This window comes from Leptodactylus fuscus, chromosome 5, assembly GCF_031893055.1.
Source record: "Leptodactylus fuscus isolate aLepFus1 chromosome 5, aLepFus1.hap2, whole genome shotgun sequence".
Taxonomy (NCBI): Eukaryota; Metazoa; Chordata; class Amphibia; order Anura; family Leptodactylidae; genus Leptodactylus; species Leptodactylus fuscus.
In genome coordinates this window covers 10041549-10066311 of record NC_134269.1, presented here as the reverse complement: position 1 = coordinate 10066311, position 24763 = coordinate 10041549, and the positions used below count along the sequence as shown (strand labels likewise).

At 49.5% G+C, this 24763-nt stretch overlaps 1 protein-coding gene across 3 annotated transcripts; it reads left to right on the top strand.

The window, feature by feature from the left end:
- The first annotated feature begins 525 nt into the window (after positions 1-525).
- On the top strand, positions 526-24763 carry LOC142202346 (acetylcholine receptor subunit epsilon-like). Of its 3 annotated transcripts, none has more exons than XM_075272425.1 (12): positions 526-857; positions 14672-14808; positions 16287-16331; positions 16785-16894; positions 17207-17362; positions 18325-18425; positions 18540-18740; positions 19747-19861; positions 20320-20434; positions 20693-20900; positions 22404-22537; positions 24233-24763. In XM_075272425.1, the coding sequence occupies exons 1-12, from the start codon at positions 812-814 to the stop codon at positions 24404-24406; spliced, it is 1542 nt and encodes a 513-aa protein (XP_075128526.1). In that variant the 5' UTR covers positions 526-811; the 3' UTR covers positions 24407-24763. The 3 variants fall into 3 exon arrangements, with proteins under 3 accessions (XP_075128526.1, XP_075128523.1, XP_075128524.1); XM_075272422.1 differs by having other exon boundaries at positions 20693-20951; XM_075272423.1 differs by lacking the exon at positions 526-857 and adding an exon at positions 14335-14394 and having other exon boundaries at positions 20693-20951.

The window sequence follows — 24763 nt, the reverse complement described above, 5'->3', positions numbered from 1 at the left end:
CAGCTGAGGGTTTGTTCCAGTGTACTGATACATTGTAACAAGCTGCAGGATAGTCTAGGCGCCACTGTAACGACCCCTCAGCTGTGAACAGGACGAGGTCCATGTCACTCAATGGCAGGTAGCCGAAATCTTGGAATGGTGACGACTAGGTCTAAGGGTGTTCCTGCCCCCCAGTTATGGTAAAGCCGACAGTAAACCAAAAAATTCCATCAACATCAACAACATTTGGACTTTCTTGGCTTTCTGTAACATCTGGATAGTCATCATAGTTCATGAATTACCTCCTCAAGAAGTCTGGACTTGGAGCATCTCGCCTTAGAATATTCCTCGTCTTGTATCTTACGTCTTGACCCAACATGGTGAACCGAGGAACTGAGTCTGGTGTCCGAATCTGAAGCTACAGCCCTATGGAAAAAGTGAGCGCCGAGTGAGGGGCCCAGAGGGGTCATTTCTGATACGGGCCAAGAAGGGTGGACCTGGCTCGTGTCCACGGATGACCCAAGCAGAAGGAGGGACTCTATGGTGGCCAGGGGATGACTTGCTGGCATTTACTAGATAGGTTTGTGGCCATCAAGAGGTTAAAAAAGGGTCTCTTATTGGCACTAATTGGTGACAGCTGTACGTGATCCTCTTATATGGGGAGGGGGGGCAGCTGGCATCGTACACGGGGGGGAGATGAAGAGGGTTCGGAAGACGATCTTCTCCTCCTTTCGGAAATAACACATCCTGTCTTTAAATAACTCCGTCCCTTTGTGCCCTCTCCTCCAGCCAGTTCTCAGGGCAGATCGTCCCAGGAGCTGACACTCTAAACATGGGCTGGGGGCTCCGCGTTCTGGTCCTGCTGCCCCTCCTGAGCTGTGAGTCACTTGTCTATGTCTGTGGGTTATATATAGTCTGGGGGTCCTATAGATAGACGTGTGCCGTGTGTCATGCGGGGGGTATGCAGTCAATAAAAACATCGCACTATAGATTCAGATCATATATCTGGGTGTAAATTGTGACCTGCAAGACCCCCAGCTGGGGCTTATAGACCCTCATGTGGGATATCTAACCTGCCCTATAGTATGCCCATCTGGGGTATAATCCTACCCCACAGTACCTGCCCCTGGGGTACATAGCCTGCCAAATAGAATGAGCAGGTAGTGTAGGATTTAGGCATATATCCTACCTCACAGCCCACCAATCTCTGGTATATATTCTACCCCACAGCCCACCGATCTCTGGCATATATCCTACCCCACAGCCCACCGATCTCTGGCATATATCCTACCTCACAGCCCACCAATCTCTGGTATATATTCTACCCCACAGCCCACCAATCTCTGGTATATATCCTACCCTACAGCCCACCGATCTCTGGTATATATCCTACCCCACAGCCCACCGATCTCTGGTATATATCCTACCCCACAGCCCACCGATCTCTGGTATATATCCTACCCCACAGCCCACCAATCTCTGGTATATATCCTACCCCACAGCCCACCGATCTCTGGCATATATCCTACCCCACAGCCCACCGATCTCTGGTATATATCCTACCCCACAGCCCACCGATCTCTGGTATATATCCTACCCTACAGCCCACCGATCTCTGGTATATATCCTACCCCACAGCCCACCGATCTCTGGTATATATCCTACCCCACAGCCCACCGATCTCTGGTATATATCCTACCCCACAGCCCACCGATCTCTGGTATATATCCTACCCCACAGCCCACCGATCTCTGGCATATATCCTACCCCACAGCCCACCAATCTCTGGTATATATCCTACCCCACAGCCCACCGATCTCTGGCATATATCCTACCCCACAGCCCACCGATCTCTGGCATATATCCTACCCCACAGCCCACCAATCTCTGGCATATATCCTACCCCACAGCCCACCGATCTCTGGTATATATCCTACCCCACAGCCCACCAATCTCTGGTATATATCCTACCCCACAGCCCACCGATCTCTGGTATATATCCAACCCCACAGCCATCCAATCTCTGGTATATATCCTACCCCACAGCCCACCAATCTCTGGTATATATTCTACCTCACAGCCCACCAATCTCTGGTATATATCCTACCCCACAGCCCACCAATCTCTGGTATATATCCTACCCCACAGCCCACCAATCTCTGGTATATATTCTACCCCACAGCCCACCAATCTCTGGTATATATCCTACCCTACAGCCCACCGATCTCTGGTATATATCCTACCCTACAGCCCACCGATCTCTGGTATATATCCTACCCCACAGCCCACCGATCTCTGGTATATATCCAACCCCACAGCCATCCAATCTCTGGTATATATCCTACCCCACAGCCCACCAATCTCTGGTATATATTCTACCTCACAGCCCACCAATCTCTGGTATATATCCTACCCCACAGCCCACCAATCTCTGGTATATATCCTACCCTACAGCCCACCAATCTCTGGTATATATCCTACCCTACAGCCCACCAATCTCTGGTATATATCCTACCCCACAGCCCACCGATCTCTGGTATATATCCTACCCCACAGCCCACCGATCTCTGGTATATATCCTACCCCACAGCCCACCGATCTCTGGTATATATCCTACCCCACAGCCCACCGATCTCTGGTATATATTCTACCTCACAGCCCACCAATCTCTGGTATATATCCTACCCCACAGCCCACCAATCTCTGGTATATATCCTACCCCACAGCCCACCAATCTCTGGTATATATCCTACCCTACAGCCCACCAATCTCTGGTATATATTCTACCCCACAGCCCACCAATCTCTGGTATATATCCTACCCTACAGCCCACCGATCTCTGGTATATATCCTACCCTACAGCCCACCGATCTCTGGTATATATCCTACCCCACAGCCCACCGATCTCTGGTATATATCCTACCCCACAGCCCACCGATCTCTGGTATATATCCTACCCCACAGCCCACCAATCTCTGGTATATATCCAACCCCACAGCCATCCAATCTCTGGTATATATCCTACCCCACAGCCCACCAATCTCTGGTATATATTCTACCTCACAGCCCACCAATCTCTGGTATATATCCTACCCCACAGCCCACCAATCTCTGGTATATATCCTACCCTACAGCCCACCGATCTCTGGTATATATCCTACCCCACAGCCCACCGATCTCTGGCATATATCCTACCCCACAGCCCACCAATCTCTGGTATATATCCTACCCCACAGCCCACCGATCTCTGGTATATATCCAACCCCACAGCCATCCAATCTCTGGTATATATCCTACCCCACAGCCCACCAATCTATGGTATATATCCTACCCCACAGCCCACCAATCTCTGGTATATATCCTACCCCACAGCCCACCGATCTCTAGTATATATCCTACCCCACAGCCCACCGATCTCTAGTATATATCCTACCCCACAGCCCACCGATCTCTGGCATATATCCTACCCCACAGCCCACCGATCTCTGGCATATATCCTACCCCACAGCCCACCGATCTCTGGTATATATCCTACCCCACAGCCCACCGATCTCTAGTATATATCCTACCCCACAGCCCACCGATCTCTGGCATATATCCTACCCCACAGCCCACCGATCTCTGGCATATATCCTACCCCACAGCCCACCGATCTCTGGTATATATCCTACCCCACAGCCCACCGATCTCTGGTATATATCCTACCCCACAGCCCACCGATCTCTGGTATATATCCTACCCCACAGCCCACCAATCTCTGGCATATATCCTACCCCACAGCCCACCAATCTCTGGCATATATCCTACCCCACAGCCCACCAATCTCTGGTATATATCCTACCCCACAGCCCACCGATCTCTGGTATATATCCAACCCCACAGCCATCCAATCTCTGGTATATATCCTACCCCACAGCCCACCAATCTCTGGTATATATTCTACCTCACAGCCCACCAATCTCTGGTATATATCCTACCCCACAGCCCACCGATCTCTGGTATATATCCTACCCCACAGCCCACCAATCTCTGGTATATATTCTACCCCACAGCCCACCAATCTCTGGTATATATCCTACCCCACAGCCCACCGATCTCTGGTATATATCCTACCCCACAGCCATCCAATCTCTGGTATATATCCTACCCCACAGCCCACCAATCTCTGATATATATCCTACCCCACAGCCCACCAATCTCTGGCATATATTCAGCCCCAGAGCATGCTCATGTTGGACCTAAATCCAATCTCACGGAATATTTCCTGCCACACAGCACCCCCATCCCCCATCTGGGGTATTTATATTTCACCATACTGCGCCCCATGTGACATATTTTTTCCAAATTTTGTCACTAAACTACTAAATCACCTCCAGGTCTGGATACATATCATATATCTCACCAGTCCCTCCCCAGCAGACTATGCTGAGGGGACTACGGGCTCGAGGTGTAGGGTTGGGTGTTGTTACATTTATATTACAGCCCGGTAACCTGATTCCCCTACCTCAGTCCTGGGCCCCAAAACCTCAAATAAATACTTCTCCTAAAATATCTGCAGAACCTCCTGCTCCAAATGGCTTTATTAGCTGTTATTGTTTGGGTTCATTTAAAACCCCCAGCACCTAAACAAGCAGCACCCTATACCATCACATCAGACAACTCCCCAGCACCTGAAAAAGCAGCACCTGAACAAGCAGCACCCTACACCAACACATCAGACAACTCCCCAGCACCTGAAAAAGCAGCACCTGAACAAGCAGCACCCTACACCAACACATCAGACAACTCCCCAGCACCTGAACAAGCAGCACCCTACACCAGCACTTCAGACAACTCCTCAGCACCTGAACAAGCAGCACCCTACACCAACACATCAGACAACTCCCCAGCACCTAAACAAGCAGCACCTGAACAAGCAGCACCCTACACCAACACATCAGACAACTCCCCAGCACCTAAACAAGAAGCACCTGAACAAGCAGCACCCTACACCAGCACTTCAGACAACTCCCCAGCACCTGAACAAGCAGCACCTTACACCAACACATCAGACAACTCCCCAGCACCTAAACAAGCAGCACCTGAACAAGCAGCACCCTACACCAACACATCAGACAACTCCCAAGCACCAGAACAAGCAGCTCCCTACACCAGCACATCAGACAACTCCACAGCACCTGAACAAGCAGCACCCTACACCAACACTTCAGACAACTCCCCAGCACCTGAACAAGCAGCACCTTACACCAGCACTTCAGACAACTCCCCAGCACCTGAACAAGCAGCACCCTACACCAACACATCAAACAACTCCCCAGCACCTAAACAAGCAGCACCTGAACAAGCAGCACCCTACACCAGCACTTCAGACAACTCCCAAGCACCAGAACAAGCAGCACCCTACACCAGCACATCAGACAACTCCCCAGCACCAGAACAAGCAGCACCCTACACCAACACATCAGACAACTCCTCAGCACCTGAACAAGCAGCACCTTACACCAACACATCAGACAACTCCCCAGCACCTAAACAAGCAGCACCTGAACAAGCAGCACCCTACACCAACACTTCAGACAACTCCTCAGCACCTGAACAAGCAGCACCCTACACCAACACATCAGACAACTCCCCAGCACCTGAACAAGCAGCACCTTACACCACCACATCAGACAACTCCCCAGCACCAGAACAAGCAGCACCCTACACCAACACATCAGACAACTCCTCAGCACCTGAACAAGCAGCACCTTACACCAACACATCAGACAACTCCCCAGCACCTAAACAAGCAGCACCTGAACAAGCAGCACCCTACACCAACACTTCAGACAACTCCTCAGCACCTGAACAAGCAGCACCCTACACCAACACATCAGACAACTCCTCATCACCTGAACAAGCAGCTCCCTACACCATCACATCAGACAACTCCTCAGTACCTGAACAAGCAGCACCCTACACCAACACATCAGACAACTCCTCAGTACCTGAACAAGCAGCACCCTACACCAATACATCAGACAACTCCACAGCACCTGAACAAGCAGCTCCCTACACCATCACATCAGACAACTCCTCAGTACCTGAACAAGCAGCACCCTACACCAATACATCAGACAACTCCACAGCACCTGAACAAGCAGCTCCCTACACCATCACATCAGACAACTCCTCAGTACCTGAACAAGCAGCACCCTACACCAATACATCAGACAACTCCACAGCACCTGAACAAGCAGCTCCCTACACCATCACATCAGACAACTCCTCAGTACCTGAACAAGCAGCACCCTACACCAATACATCAGACAACTCCACAGCACCCGAAAAAAGAAGCACCCTACACCAACACATCAGACAACTCCTCATCACCTGAACAAGCAGCACCTTACACCAACACATCAGACAACTCCCCAGCACCTAAACAAGCAGCACCTGAACAATCAGAACCCTACATCAACACCAGATAACTCCCCAGCACCTGAACAGGCAGCACCCTACACCAGCACATCAGACAACTCCCCAGCACCTGAACAAGCAGCACCCTACACCAACACATCAGGCAACTCCCCAGCACCTGAACAAGCAGCACCTTACACCAACACATCAGGCAACTCCCCAGCACCTGAACAAGCAGCATCCGAACAAGCAGCACATCAGACAACTCCCCAGCACCTGAACAAGCAGCACCTTACACCAACACATCAGACAACTCCTCAGCACCTGAACAAGCAGCACCCTACACCAACACATCAGACAACTCCCCAGCACCTGAACAAGCAGCACCTTACACCAACATATCAGACAACTCCTCAGCACCTGAACAAGCAGCATCCGAACAAGCAGCACCTTACACCAAGACATCAGACAACTCCCCAGCACCTGAACAAGCAGCACCCTACACCAACACATCAGGCAACTCCCCAGCACCTGAACAAGCAGCACCTTACACCAACACATCAGACAACTCCCCAGCACCTGAACAAGCAGCACCCTACACCAACACATCAGACAACTCCCCAGCACCTGAACAAGCAGCACCCTACACCAATACATCAGACAACTCCCCAGCACCTGAACAAGCAGCGCCCTACACCAGCACTTCAGACAACTCCTCAGCACCTAAACAAGCAGCACCCTACACCAACACATCAGGCAACTCCCCAGCACCTGAACAAGCAGCACCCTACACCAACACATCAGGCAACTCCTCAGCACCTAAACAAGCAGCACCCTACACCAACACATCAGGCAACTCCCCAGCACCTGAACAAGCAGCACCTTACACCACCACATCAGGCAACTCCCCAGCACCTGAACAAGCAGCACCTTACACCAACACATCAGACAACTCCCCAGCACCTGAACAAGCAGCACCCTACACCAACACATCAGACAACTCCCCAGCACCTGAACAAGCAGCACCCTACACCAACACATCAGGCAACTCCTCAGTACCTGAACAAGCAGCACCCTACACCAACACATCAGACAACTTCACAGCACCTGAACAAGCAGCACCCTACACCAACACATCAGACAACTTCACAGCACCTGAACAAGCAGCACCCTACACCAACACATCAGACAACTCCCAAGCACCAGAACAAGCAGCACCCTACACCAGCACATCAGACAACTCCCCAGCACCAGAACAAGCAGCACCCTACACCAACACATCAGACAACTCCTCAGCACCTGAACAAGCAGCACCTTACACCAACACATCAGACAACTCCCCAGCACCTAAACAAGCAGCACCTGAACAAGCAGCACCCTACACCAACACTTCAGACAACTCCTCAGCACCTGAACAAGCAGCACCCTACACCAACACATCAGACAACTCCTCATCACCTGAACAAGCAGCTCCCTACACCATCACATCAGACAACTCCTCAGTACCTGAACAAGCAGCACCCTACACCAATACATCAGACAACTCCACAGCACCTGAACAAGCAGCACCCTACACCAACACATCAGACAACTCCTCAGTACCTGAACAAGCAGCACCCTACACCAATACATCAGACAACTCCACAGCACCTGAACAAGCAGCTCCCTACACCATCACATCAGACAACTCCTCAGTACCTGAACAAGCAGCACCCTACACCAATACATCAGACAACTCCACAGCACCTGAACAAGCAGCTCCCTACACCATCACATCAGACAACTCCTCAGTACCTGAACAAGCAGCACCCTACACCAATACATCAGACAACTCCACAGCACCTGAACAAGCAGCTCCCTACACCATCACATCAGACAACTCCTCAGTACCTGAACAAGCAGCACCCTACACCAATACATCAGACAACTCCACAGCACCCGAAAAAAGAAGCACCCTACACCAACACATCAGACAACTCCTCATCACCTGAACAAGCAGCACCTTACACCAACACATCAGACAACTCCCCAGCACCTAAACAAGCAGCACCTGAACAATCAGAACCCTACATCAACACCAGATAACTCCCCAGCACCTGAACAGGCAGCACCCTACACCAGCACATCAGACAACTCCCCAGCACCTGAACAAGCAGCACCCTACACCAACACATCAGGCAACTCCCCAGCACCTGAACAAGCAGCACCTTACACCAACACATCAGGCAACTCCCCAGCACCTGAACAAGCAGCATCCGAACAAGCAGCACATCAGACAACTCCCCAGCACCTGAACAAGCAGCACCTTACACCAACACATCAGACAACTCCTCAGCACCTGAACAAGCAGCACCCTACACCAACACATCAGACAACTCCCCAGCACCTGAACAAGCAGCACCTTACACCAACACATCAGACAACTCCTCAGCACCTGAACAAGCAGCATCCGAACAAGCAGCACCTTACACCAAGACATCAGACAACTCCCCAGCACCTGAACATGCAGCACCCTACACCAACACATCAGGCAACTCCCCAGCACCTGAACAAGCAGCACCCTACACCAACACATCAGACAACTCCCCAGCACCTAAACAAGCAGCACCTGAACAAGCAGCACCCTACACCAACACATCAGACAACTCCCCAGCACCTAAACAAGAAGCACCTGAACAAGCAGCACCCTACACCAACACTTCAGACAACTCCTCAGCACCTGAACAAGCAGCACCCTACACCAACACATCAGACAACTCCTCATCACCTGAACAAGCAGCTCCCTACACCATCACATCAGACAACTCCTCAGTACCTGAACAAGCAGCACCCTACACCAATACATCAGACAACTCCACAGCACCTGAACAAGCAGCACCCTACACCAACACATCAGACAACTCCTCAGTACCTGAACAAGCAGCACCCTACACCAATACATCAGACAACTCCACAGCACCTGAACAAGCAGCTCCCTACACCATCACATCAGACAACTCCTCAGTACCTGAACAAGCAGCACCCTACACCAATACATCAGACAACTCCACAGCACCTGAACAAGCAGCTCCCTACACCATCACATCAGACAACTCCTCAGTACCTGAACAAGCAGCACCCTACACCAATACATCAGACAACTCCACAGCACCTGAACAAGCAGCTCCCTACACCATCACATCAGACAACTCCTCAGTACCTGAACAAGCAGCACCCTACACCAATACATCAGACAACTCCACAGCACCCGAAAAAAGAAGCACCCTACACCAACACATCAGACAACTCCTCATCACCTGAACAAGCAGCACCTTACACCAACACATCAGACAACTCCCCAGCACCTAAACAAGCAGCACCTGAACAATCAGAACCCTACATCAACACCAGATAACTCCCCAGCACCTGAACAGGCAGCACCCTACACCAGCACATCAGACAACTCCCCAGCACCTGAACAAGCAGCACCTTACACCAACACATCAGGCAACTCCCCAGCACCTGAACAAGCAGCACCTTACACCAACACATCAGGCAACTCCCCAGCACCTGAACAAGCAGCATCCGAACAAGCAGCACATCAGACAACTCCCCAGCACCTGAACAAGCAGCACCTTACACCAACACATCAGACAACTCCTCAGCACCTGAACAAGCAGCACCCTACACCAACACATCAGACAACTCCCCAGCACCTGAACAAGCAGCACCTTACACCAACACATCAGACAACTCCTCAGCACCTGAACAAGCAGCATCCGAACAAGCAGCACCTTACACCAAGACATCAGACAACTCCCCAGCACCTGAACAAGCAGCACCCTACACCAACACATCAGGCAACTCCCCAGCACCTGAACAAGCAGCACCCTACACCAACACATCAGACAACTCCCCAGCACCTGAACAAGCAGCACCCTACACCAACACATCAGACAACTCCCCAGCACCTGAACAAGCAGCACCCTACACCAATACATCAGACAACTCCCCAGCACCTGAACAAGCAGCGCCCTACACCAGCACTTCAGACAACTCCTCAGCACCTAAACAAGCAGCACCCTACACCAACACATCAGGCAACTCCCCAGCACCTGAACAAGCAGCACCTTACACCAACACATCAGACAACTCCTCAGCACCTAAACAAGCAGCACCCTACACCAATACATCAGACAACTCCACAGCACCTGAACAAGCAGCTCCCTACACCATCACATCAGACAACTCCTCAGTACCTGAACAAGCAGCACCCTACACCAATACATCAGACAACTCCACAGCACCTGAACAAGCAGCTCCCTACACCATCACATCAGACAACTCCTCAGTACCTGAACAAGCAGCACCCTACACCAATACATCAGACAACTCCACAGCACCCGAAAAAAGAAGCACCCTACACCAACACATCAGACAACTCCTCATCACCTGAACAAGCAGCACCTTACACCAACACATCAGACAACTCCCCAGCACCTAAACAAGCAGCACCTGAACAATCAGAACCCTACATCAACACCAGATAACTCCCCAGCACCTGAACAGGCAGCACCCTACACCAGCACATCAGACAACTCCCCAGCACCTGAACAAGCAGCACCCTACACCAACACATCAGGCAACTCCCCAGCACCTGAACAAGCAGCACCTTACACCAACACATCAGGCAACTCCCCAGCACCTGAACAAGCAGCATCCGAACAAGCAGCACATCAGACAACTCCCCAGCACCTGAACAAGCAGCACCTTACACCAACACATCAGACAACTCCTCAGCACCTGAACAAGCAGCACCCTACACCAACACATCAGACAACTCCCCAGCACCTGAACAAGCAGCACCTTACACCAACACATCAGACAACTCCTCAGCACCTGAACAAGCAGCATCCGAACAAGCAGCACCTTACACCAAGACATCAGACAACTCCCCAGCACCTGAACAAGCAGCACCCTACACCAACACATCAGGCAACTCCCCAGCACCTGAACAAGCAGCACCTTACACCAACACATCAGACAACTCCCCAGCACCTGAACAAGCAGCACCCTACACCAACACATCAGACAACTCCCCAGCACCTGAACAAGCAGCACCCTACACCAGCACTTCAGACAACTCCTCAGCACCTAAACAAGCAGCACCCTACACCAACACATCAGGCAACTCCCCAGCACCTGAACAAGCAGCACCCTACACCAACACATCAGGCAACTCCTCAGCACCTAAACAAGCAGCACCCTACACCAACACATCAGGCAACTCCCCAGCACCTGAACAAGCAGCACCTTACACCACCACATCAGGCAACTCCCCAGCACCTGAACAAGCAGCACCTTACACCAACACATCAGACAACTCCCCAGCACCTGAACAAGCAGCACCCTACACCAACACATCAGACAACTCCCCAGCACCTGAACAAGCAGCACCCTACACCAACACATCAGGCAACTCCTCAGTACCTGAACAAGCAGCACCCTACACCAACACATCAGACAACTTCACAGCACCTGAACAAGCAGCACCCTACACCAACACATCAGACAACTTCACAGCACCTGAACAAGCAGCACCCTACACCAACACATCAGACAACTCCTCAGCACCTGAACAAGCAGCACCCTACACCAACACATCAGGCAAGCCCCAGCACATGAACAAGCAGCATCCGAGCAAGCAGCACATCAGACAACTCCCCAGTACCTGAACAAGCAGCACCCTACACCAACACATCAGGCAACTCCCCAGCACCTGAACAAGCAGCACCTTACACCAACACATCAGACAACTCCTCAGCACCTAAACAAGCAGCACCCTACACCAACACATCAGGCAACTCCCCAGCACCTGAACAAGCAGCACCCTACACCAACACATCAGACAACTCCTCAGCACCTGAACAAGCAGCACCTTACACCAACACATCAGACAACTCCTCAGCACCTAAACAAGCAGCACCCTACACCAACACATCAGGCAACTCCCCAGCACCTGAACAAGCAGCACCCTACACCAACACATCAGGCAACTCCCCAGCACCTGAACAAGCAGCACCTTACACCAACACATCAGACAACTCCTCAGCACCTAAACAAGCAGCACCCTACACCAACACATCAGGCAACTCCCCAGCACCTGAACAAGCAGCACCCTACACCAACACATCAGACAACTCCTCAGCACCTGAACAAGCAGCACCTTACACCAACACATCAGACAACTCCTCAGCACCTAAACAAGCAGCACCCTACACCAACACATCAGGCAACTCCCCAGCACCTGAACAAGCAGCACCCTACACCAACACATCAGGCAACTCCCCAGCACCTGAACAAGCAGCACCCTACACCAACACATCAGACAACTCCTCAGCACCTGAACAAGCAGCACCCTACACCAACACATCAGGCAACTCCCCAGCACCTGAACAAGCAGCACCCTACACCAACACATCAGACAACTTCACAGCACCTGAACAAGCAGCACCCTACACCATCACATCAGACAACTCCTCAGTACCTGAACAAGCAGCACCCTACACCAACACATCAGACAACTTCACAGCACCTGAACAAGCAGCACCTTACACCACCACATCAGGCAACTCCCCAGCACCTGAACAAGCAGCACCTTACACCACCACATCAGGCAACTCCCCAGCACCTGAACAAGCAGCACCCTACACCAACACATCAGACAACTCCTCAGCACCTGAACAGGCAGCACCCTACACCAACACATCAGACAACTCCTCAGCACCTGAACAAGCAGCACCTTACACCAACACATCAGGCAACTCCCCAGCACCTGAACAAGCAGCACCCTACACCAACACATCAGACAACTTCACAGCACCTGAACAAGCAGCACCCTACACCATCACATCAGACAACTCCTCAGTACCTGAACAAGCAGCACCCTACACCAACACATCAGACAACTTCACAGCACCTGAACAAGCAGCACCTTACACCACCACATCAGGCAACTCCCCAGCACCTGAACAAGCAGCACCTTACACCAACACATCAGACAACTCCCCAGCACCTGAACAAGCAGCACCTTACACCACCACATCAGGCAACTCCCCAGCACCTGAACAAGCAGCACCTTACACCAACACATCAGACAACTCCCCAGCACCTGAACAAGCAGCACCTTACACCAACACATCAGACAACTCCCCAGCACCTGAACAAGCAGCATCCGAACAAGCAGCACCTTACACCAACACATCAGACAACTCCCCAGCACCTGAACAAGCAGCACCTTACACCAACACATCAGACAACTCCCCAGCACCTGAACAAGCAGCACCCTACACCAACACATCAGACAACTCCCCAGCACCTGAACAAGCAGCACCCTACACCAACACATCAGACAACTCCTCAGCACCTGAACAAGCAGCACCCTACACCAGCACATCAGACAACTCCCCAGCACCTGAACAAGCAGCACCCTACACCAACACATCAGACAACTCCTCAGCACCTAAACAAGCAGCACCTTACACCAACACATCAGACAACTCCCCAGCACCTGAACAAGCAGCACCCTACACCAACACATCAGACAACTGAAATACCCAACCCCAGTGAGGTTATACACCGTACACTACCTGCTTAAGGCTACGGCCACACCTAATGAAATGCAGCTGAAAAACTGCAGAAAACACAAGACATGGTCAGAAGGATTTCTGCTGCCTGTGAAGTGAGTGTGAACACAGCTGCAGTCCTCCAGGAAAGGCCGGAGACAGGGCGCAAGTAAAAGTTGGGAAAGCAAGAAAATTTGATTGTCAAAAAAGTTAAAATTTTTATTAAAAAATTCCTGCTAGTTGTGTCCTGCCTGCACTTATAAGGAGCGGTATTATATTACTATACTATACTATTACTAGATACCTCATTTCAGACGCTTTGTCCCAGGGGAATGTGGGAGATGGAAACATCCAGTAATAAGAATGTGCAAGTCTGGAAGGCAGAGCGAGCAAAAGATGAAAAACAAATGTGATTATCAAATAAATGTTCATTAAATTTTAAAAAATCCTGCTGTCTTGCTGCAATATCAGCGGCTGTATCCCTGTATGTATCCCTGTATGTATCCCTGTATACCTCCTTTCAGTCGCTTTGTCCAAGTGATAATCTGCTCCTACCCCCTCTACACACCAAACAAGCAGCACATGGTGGTGGGGAACCCGCACTTCATGTCCCCCCTCTAGTTACTTTGACCCTACTGTCTGCCCAGTGGACGGCGACATCTGATTGGTCGTCTCTCCTGTCTCAGGCGCCCGGGCCAGCGAGGAGTACCGACTGGTGAAGGAATTATTCTCCAATTATGATAAAATGTCCCGACCCGTCAAGTCCATCAAAGACGTCATCAGTGTCAAACTGAAACTCACACTGACCAACCTCATCTCCCTGGTGAGTGACACCTACCGATTGTAGTCAGAGGAGGAGCAGCACAGAGGATGTCAGGAGAGGAGTGTGCTGATCTGGTGGTGACTACAGACTGAGGGTTATAGAGTAGAAGGAGCAGGGTGCACAGCAGCACAGAGGATGTCAGGAGAGGAGTGTGCCGATCTGGTGGTGACTACAGACTGAGAGTTATATAGTAGTAGGCGCAGCAGCAGCACAGAGTATTACAGGAGAGGAGTGTGCTGATCTGGTGGTGACTACAGACTGAGAGTTATATAGTAGAAGGAGCAGCAGCAGCACAGAGTATTACAGGAGAGGAGTGTGCTGATCAGGAGGTGACTACAGACTGAGAGTTATATAGTAGAAGGAGCAGCAGCACAGAGTATTACAGGAGAAGAGTGTCCTGATCTGGTGGTGACTACAGACTGAGCATTATATAGTAGAAGGAGCAGCAGCACAGAGTATTACAGGAGAGGAGTGTCCTGATCTGGTGGTGACTACAGACTGAGAGTTATATAGTAGAAGGAGCAGGGTGCACAGCAGCACAGAGTATTACAGGAGAGGAGTGTGCTGATCTGGTAGTGACTACAGACTGAGTGTTATGTAGTAGAAGGAGCAGCAGCACAGAGTATTACAGGAGAGCAGTATGCTGATCTGGTGGTGACTACAGACTGAGAGTTATATAGTAGAAGGAGCAGCAGCACAGAGTATTACAGGAGAGGAGTGTCCTGATCTGGTAGTGACTACAGACTGAGTGTTATGTAGTAGAAGGAGCAGCAGCACAGAGTATTACAAGAGAGGAGTGTGCTGATCTGGTAGTGACTACAGACTGAGTGTTATGTAGTAGAAGGAGCAGCAGCACAGAGTATTACAGGAGAGCAGTGTGCTGATCTGGTGGTGACTACAGACTGAGAGTTATATAGTAGAAGGAGCAGCAGCACAGAGTATTACAGGAGAGGAGTGTGCTGATCTGGTGGTGACTACAGACTGAGAGTTATATAGTAGAAGGAGCAGCAGCACAGAGTATTACAGGAGAGGAGTGTGCTGATCTGGTAGTGACTACAGACTGAGTGTTATGTAGTAGAAGGAGCAGCAGCACAGAGTATTACAGGAGAGCAGTGTGCTGATCTGGTGGTGACTACAGACTGAGTGTTATGTAGTAGAAGGAGCAGCAGCACAGAGTATTACAGGAGAGGAGTGTGCTGATCTGGTGGTGACTACAGACTGAGAGTTTTATAGTAGAAGGAGCAGCAGCACAGAGTATTACAGGAGAGGAGTGTGCTGATCTGGTGGTGACTACAGGCTGAGAGTTATATAGTAGAAGGAGCAGCAGCACAGAGTATTACAGGAGAGGAGTGTGCTGATCTGGTGGTGACTACAGGCTGAGAGTTATATAGTAGAAGGAGCAGGGTGCACAGCAGCACAGAGTATTTCAGTAAAAGATCCATCAACTTTTGCTGTATTGGTCATTTTTCTTTTTGTAGAAAGAGAAGGAAGAGACGATGACGACCAATGTGTGGGTGCAGCAGGTAAGGAGGACAATTGTGGGGGAAGATGACCGATCCTGTTATATATATATATATATATATATATATACTGTTTATGAGATTCCAGATCTTCTGCTCATTCTCTTCTTATCATACTTTTGTTTTTAAATCCAAAATTTTTTGTTTATTTTTCTGAATCAGAGCTCCGAATCCCCTACATAGACACTACACAAATTATATGATACAATTCTGCTGCCACCACTAGGGGGAGCTTACTGTATACTGTGTTATTATTGAGGTCAATGCAGAATCTGTATGCAGAAAGCTCCTCAGCTCCCTTTAGTGGTGGCAGCTGAATTGTATTATGTTACCCTATATCTGTAGGGAGGATTTGATGCTCTGTATCACATAATCAGAGCACTGACCGCTATAACAACAGATTAAGGTCATGATGGCCGAGGCGTATTCTAAAGTGGACTGTGACATCTCCATCAGGAATGGAATGACTATCGCCTGACGTGGAATCAATCAGAATATGGCGGCATTGAAGTTGTACGAGTCCCACATGACACGGTGTGGCTGCCGGAAATTGGACTGGAGAACAAGTAAGTGTGAGAGTGATGATCTGTCTCCTTGATCACATACGTCCATGACCCCATGCTAGTTCTTCTTGAACTCTCTAAAGACAGCAGCACTATAATGATCACTTACATGGACAGAGTTGGTAGAGTTGTCAGGATAAGGATAGATGTCTCCTTCGACCATGGATGGTGGTGTTGGAGGAGCTCCATGCTATGCTTGGAGCACATTTACCCTTGTCTAAGCAATGGGTGGTCCTCACACCTAAAGAGGGTCATCTCTTGGGGTAGGTGACATCTTGAGGTCTATGGTCTTCAGTGTCTTGTATTCTCTCGCAGCATTGACGGACAGTTTGATGTCGCGTACTACGCCAATGTCCTTGTCTATTCTAATGGCTACATGTCCTGGTTGCCACCGGCCATCTTCAGGAGCATGTGCAGCATCGAAGTCACCTACTTCCCTTTTGACTGGCAGAACTGCACCCTGGTGTTCAGGTGAGGACGCGTTACTTGACTTGGGTGTCATCTAGTTGACTCCTGGTGACTAGGGTTGAACCGATCTTGAGATTTTAAAATCCGATTTCTGATCATTTTCTCGAAATTTGCTCGATCACCGATCTTTTCCGATCCAGATTGCTCAACCCTAGTGACCATATGAAGAACATCTTCTCCTGAAGGCTCTGGCTTGTTTTTGGGTTTTCAGTCTTCTCCTATCTTGGTGTATATCTTCTTCAATGGTTTTTCCTCCAAGCTAGGTCTTCTTCTAATATCGCTCTATGTCCAAAAGTCCCAGCCCTCCAGCAGACAGCCATGTCATTTCCGTAGATAACCATGGGTGGTAGTATGGGTCATACTGAGGTGACTGTGAGCGTGGCACCGTCTGAAACGGACATCAGCACAAGAAATATCAATCAAGAACTTGGCTTTCCATGGTGGAGCAGATGCGTGCCTGCCTAAGATCATCATGCTCAATGCCAAGTGTCAGCTGGAGTGGTGTAAAGCTTGTTGTCGGTGGACTCTGAAGCCGATAGATACAAGCTGAAGATCGTTATGCTCAATGCCAGCTGTAGGCTTGAGTGTTGTAAAGCACGTCTTCGTGAACTCTGAAGGAGATAGACACAAGCCCAGGCGCGTAACAACCTGGGCAGCGAGTCAAATGTTCTCCTTGGGGCCCCACCATTCCTAGTTAAGCCACTGCACAAGCCTAATGTTCAAGGCCAAGCATTGGTTGGGGTGGTGTAAAGCACAACATCACTAGAGTCAGCAGAACCATGTTCTCCGGAGTGATGGATCTCCTCTCACCATTTTAAGGAGGACAGATCTAGGTTTGGCAGATACCCAGCATACCCACCAGTGTCTACTATAAATATGGTGGAGGAAGGGTAATGGTCTGGGCCAGTATCACAACGTGATGGCCATATAACGTATCTATATCTTCATGCTGTGTCTCACTTTAGGTCTCAGACCTTCAACGCCAAAGAAGTGGACCTGCAGCTGGCGGATAATGAAAATGGGGACCCCCTGGAGAGGGTGGATATTGATCCAGAGGCTTTCACAGGTAGCGTCAGGTACAGTAGATACAGACCTGCCCATAGATATGGGGAAGGTGGTCAAAAATTGTCGTCAGAGTTTGGTCAGTCTTGGTCCACCATCATGTTCTCATCTCTTCCAGAAAACGGGGAGTGGGCAATCAAACACTGTCCAGCCTGGAAATACGTGAACCTCAGCTACACGGAGGATGACCTCCAGTACCAGCAGATTGTCTTCGGTCTGATCATCCAGAGGAAGCCTCTCTTCTACATCGTCAACATCATCGTGCCTTGCGTCCTCATCTCCTCCCTTGTGGTGCTCGTCTACTTTCTGCCAGCGAAAGGTGAGCAATGGCTGATGGTCATGGGACCTTGGCCGAAAAGTTCCTTAAAGGGCAACTTCTGGGTCTTCATCTCCTCCCTCTTGGTGGTTGTCTACTTTATGCTGGCCAAAGATGAATGATGGTTGGGGACAGTGTTGGAGTGGCCCACCGGGGTAACAGAGGATCCTCTGGTGGGCCCAAGCTCCAACACAACCATGGTGCAGGAGATGGTACCTAAATTTGGAGGATATGATGGTCTATATCCAAGGGGTCGTTGGATGGTGGACCTTCAGAATCATTTTATCTGGTGGGTCTAAGGTACTTCAGTATGACACTGGTTGATGGTCACATCATATTGGCCAAAAAGTTCCTTAAAGGACAACATCGATGTCCTCCTCTCCTTTGTCACAGTGTTCCTCTACTTTCTGCCACCCAAAGGTGATCGGTGGTCACATAACTTTGGCCAAAAACTTCCTTAAAGGGCAACTTCTGGGTCCTCATCTCCTCCCTCTTGGTGGTTGTCTACTTTATGCTGGCCAAAGATGAATGATGGTTGGGGACAGTGTTGGACTGGCCCATCGGTGTAACAGAGGATCCTCTGGTGGGCCCAAGCCCCAACACAACAATGGTGCAGGAGATGGTACCTAAATTTGGAGGACATGATGGTCTATATCCAAGGGGTTGTTGGATGGTGGACCTTCAGAATAATTTTATCTGGTGGGTCTAAGGTACTTCAGTATGACACTGGTTGATGGTCACATCATTTTGGCCAAAAAGTTCCTTAAAGGACAACATCGATGTCCTCCTCTCCTCTGTCACAGTGTTCCTCTACTTTCTGCCACCCAAAGGTGATCGGTGGTCACATAACTTTGGCCAAAAAGTTCCTTAAAGAGCAACTTCATCTTCATTGATCTTCTGGCCTATCCATCAATCCCATGGGGCTGAGAAAGGGACTGACTCCATAGTCGGGACTATATTTTAGGTAAAATCATGGACAATCCCTTTAATTCATCCTCTTCTTCTCCAGCTGGTGGTCAGAAGTGCACAACGTCCATCTCCGTCCTCCTGGCCCAGACTGTGTTCCTGTTCCTCATCGCTCAAAAGGTCCCGGAAACTTCCCTGAGTGTCCCACTAATTGGAAAGTAAGTGACCCCACACTCCATTACGAAGACCTTTAAAGTGCTCTAGTCATATCCAGAGCTGCATTCATAATTTACGTGACTTCTTCCTAGCCCCAGGCTGCAGGAGCTTACATCTCAGTATCATGCATCACTATGAGCATTGTGTGATCGGTAGCAATGATCACTAGTTGTCACCAAAGCTGCTGCAAATGTCCACGTCAAGTATAGGCCATAATGCAGCATTTTATGTGATTGGAGTAGAACATATGGATTAGAATTCTGGGCCTCTAAGATCTTAAATCTGGAGTATCGCTGGATCCAACCATGCCTTATACTATAGTCACATCCAAAGCTGCATTCATACGTTGCTACATGGAATCTGTCAGCAGTTTACATGCTGACAGACACTCCCCTAGCCTGTTAGCGGTGCTCTGCCCTCTTCTGGAGACTACTGGAATGACAATGAGCTTTTATTTCAGGTATTTGATCTTCGTGATGATTGTGTCCACCATCATCGTCCTCAGCTGCGTCATCGTCCTCAACGTCTCCCTGCGGTCGCCGAAAACCCACAACCTGACCGCGGCTATGAAACACGTAAGGAATTCACTTATGTACATTCTTAAAGGGCCATGACTCGGTTCCTTTCACTTGCAATATCAGGCCTGACCACAGGAGCAGCACTGAGCACAGTGGCCTAATGTTTCTACCACTAGGAGCATAACTCTAAGCACCACCTAGTGGAACAAATAATAAGCGCAGTCATTTTATTTCAGTGGGGCTGAGCTGCAATACCAGACACAGCCTATGGCCAGGAGTGGCGCTGTTTCTGATGATGGTTTGCTATTCTTGCAGAAACTCCTGGAGGTTTTACCTCGCTACCTGCAGATGAAGATTGAGCCCTGTGAGGAAGAGGAGGAGATCCCGCGGGAGAGGAGGAAGAGCTCCTTGGGCATCATGCTGAAGGCTGAGGAGTACGTCTTGAGGAAGCCGCGGAGCGAGCTGATGTTTGAGCGGCAGAGAGAGCGCCATGGGATGAGCCGGGACGACCGGGGCCACAGAGGTGAAGAAAAGGGATCCAAAGGCAGGAAGGGGCAGTGGAGGTGGCAGATAGGTAAGGAGGGGGCAGGAGGAGGCCACAGCACAGCTCCACCTCTGACCTCCACTCACAGCCAGAGCTGCATGCAGGGAGATGTGGGGCTATTCACTACTATATAGGCTCTAGTCAAATCTACACTACAACTACAACAATGCTTGGCAGCAGGGGCTGTATACAGCAGGCATGAGCTAGCAGAAAACACTGAACTACATGCTGAATGCAGCTTTGGTTATAACCAGAGTAGAAGGCCTTATGTAGCAGAAGAATGGAGACTGCAACAGGAGCTAAGACATAATATGGGAATGGTGAATGCAGCTCTGGGTGCAACTAGTGTATGAGAAATGATGTAGCAAGATTGTGAATGCAGCTCTGGAGTGTGAGGCATGATGTAATAGAATGGTGAAGGCAGCTCTGGATGTAACTAGAATGCAAGACATGATGTAATAGCAGAATGGTGAATGCAGCTCTGGATACGACTGGAGTGTGAGACATGATGTAATAGAATGGTGAAGGCAGCTCTGGATGTAACTAGAATGCAAGACATGATGTAATAGCAGAATGGTGAATGCAGCTCTGGATACGACTGGAGTGTGAGACATGATGTAATAGCAGAATGGTGAATGCAGCTCTGGGTGCAACTAGTGTGTGAGAAATGATGTAGCAAGATTGTGAATGCAGCTCTGGATACAACTGGAGTGTGACACATGATGTAATAGCACAATGATGAATGCAGCTCTGGATGTAACTAGAATGCAAGACATGATGTAATAGCAGAATGGAGAATGCAGCTCTGGGTGCGACTGGAGTGTGAGACATGATGTAATAGCAGAATGGTGAATGCAGCTCTGGATACGACTGGAGTGCGGGACATGATGTAATAGCAAAGTGGTGAATGCAGCTCTGGATGTAACTAGAATGCAAGACATGGTGTAATAGCAGAATGGTGAATGCAGCTCTGGATACGACTGGAGTGTGAGACATGATGTAACAGCAGAATGGTGAATGCAGCTCTAGATGCGACTGGAGTGTGAGGCATGATGTAATAGCAGAATGGTGAATGCAGCTCTGGATACGACTGGAGTGTGGGACATGATGTAATAGTAGAATGGTGAATGCAGCTCTGGATGCGACTGGAGTGTGGGACATGATGTAATAGCAGAATGGTGAAGGCAGCTCTGTAAAATACAATGTAATAGGTACAAAAGTAGTTCTGTATGTGATTGGCGTATAACACATGGCAAATGCAGCTTTGGATGTGTATGGAGTGAAGATGTAACTCCAGATGAGGACAAATTACCTAATATAATACTTTGCTATAACCGCGCACGTGACGTACAGAAGTGGAGCTGCTGCTGGAGGAGCCGAGATTTGCGAAGAAGAGTCACGTAAATAGAGAGGAAGTAACAGACAAGGGGGCGGAGCTTAATAACACAGGGCTATATAGCTCATTGTCTCCCTGCGTTACAGTGGACGGCTTTGATGTGGGGGTGACCACCCCGCTGTTCAAGAATCTGGCACACTGCGCTCCAGAAATAAAGGAGTGTGTGGAAGCGTGCAACTATATCGCCTGCAACACCAAGGAGCAGAACAAGTGTGGCGCGGTGAGTGTTACATAGAATAGTGAGCGCAGCTCTGGAGTATAATACGGGATAAGTAATGTAATGTATGTACACAGTGACTGCACCAGCAGAATAGTGAGCGCAGCTCTGGAGTATAATACTGGATAAGTAATGTAATGTATGTACACAGTGACTGCACCAGCAGAATAGTGAGCGCAGCTCTGGGGTATAATACGGGATAAGTAATGTAATGTATGTACACAGTGACTGCACCAGCAGAATAGTGAGCGCAGCTCTGGGGTATAATACGGGATAAGTAATGTAACGTATGTACACAGTGACTGCACCAGCAGAATAGTGAGCGCAGCTCTGGGGTATAATACGGGATAAGTAATGTAACGTATGTACACAGTGACTGCACCAGCAGAATAGTGAGCACAGCTCTGGAGTATAATACAGGATAAGTAATGTAACGTATGTACACAGTGACTGCACCAGCAGAATAGTGAGCGCAGCTCTGGGGTATAATACGGGATAAGTAATGTAACGTATGTACACAGTGACTGCACCAGCAGAATAGTGAGCGCAGCTCTGGGGTATAATACGGGATAAGTAATGTAACGTATGTACACAGTGACTGCACCAGCAGAATAGTGAGCGCAGCTCTGGGGTATAATACAGGATAAGTAATGTAACGTATGTACACAGTGACTGCACCAGCAGAATAGTGAGCGCAGCTCTGGGGTATAATACAGGATAAGTAATGTAACGTATGTACACAGTGACTGCACCAGCAGAATAGTGAGCGCAGCTCTGGAGTATAATACAGGATAAGTAATGTAACGTATGTGCACAGTGACTGCACCAGCAGAATAGTGAGCGCAGCTCTGGAGTATAATACAGGATAAGTAATGTAACGTATGTGCACAGTGACTGCACCAGCAGAATAGTGAGCGAAGCTCTGGAGTATAATACAGGATAAGTAATGTAACGTATGTGCACAGTGACTGCACCAGCAGAATAGTGAGCGCAGCTCTGGAGTATAATACAGGATAAGTAATGTAACGTATGTACACAGTGACTGCACCAGCAGAATAGTGAGCGCAGCTCTGGAGTATAATACAGGATAAGTAATGTAACGTATGTACACAGTGACTGCACCAGCAGAATAGTGAGCGAAGCTCTGAAGTATAATACAGGATAAGTAATGTAACGTATGTACACAGTGACTGCACCAGCAGAATAGTGAGCGAAGCTCTGAAGTACTGTATAAGGCCTAGTTCACATATGCCTTCGGTATTCCATTTAGGGAGTCCGCATGAGGACTCCCCCCGAATGGAATACCGAACGCATTGACAAGCAGTAAGCCTATGAAAGCACATGGACCCCATAGACTATAATGGAGTTCGTGTGTTTTCTGTGCAATGTCTGCGGAATCATGCGGAGAAGAAAATTCATGAAGTACTTTTCTCTCTGCATGTTCTGAGCAGAAAACACATGAACCCCATTATAGTCTATGGGGTCCATGTGCTTTTATAAGCTCAACACTTGTCAATGCGTTCGGTATCCCGTTCGGGGGTCCCCAACTGGACTCCCTGAATGGAATACCGATCGCAGATGTGAACCGGGCCTAATACAGGATGTACTGGGACTCTCCATTAGACAATGACCCCCTCCCACTACTCATTACAACCCATTTCAGCTCATGTAACCGCTTGTCTCTTTTGCCCCCACCAGGAGATGGAGAACTGGGTCATGATCGGGAAGGTGCTGGACGTTCTTTGCTTTTGGGGGGCGCTCCCCCTCTTTGTGGTGGGGACCTTGGCTATCTTTTTTATGGGTCATTTCAACAATGTTCCGGAGAACTACTTCCTGAATGGCGATCGCTTCTTCCCCCCTTGCTCCTATTAATGTTCCGGCACTATTATCCTACAGCACTCACATGTGTTACTGCTGCAGTAATAGTATATAGAGGCCATACTACATGTATACGTGTCTGACCGCTGTGTGCTGAGAGTCATAGTAGTACCCTGGACCATGTACCTGCCAAATGCACCGCCACTCATAGGCCTGCATTTGCGGATATACTGCCATCTTTTAGGGGTATCGGCAGAGACTATCTCCCCCCTGCGCTCAGATCCAGGCGGCCTCTTACTACCAATGAGGGATATCGTCCTTTGCTCCCTATGGCAGGTTGAGGTTCTGCAGCAGAGCACGGCCTGTTCCTCGGGGGCGGTCTCATCTCTGGTCCAGTAATAAACCTGAAAA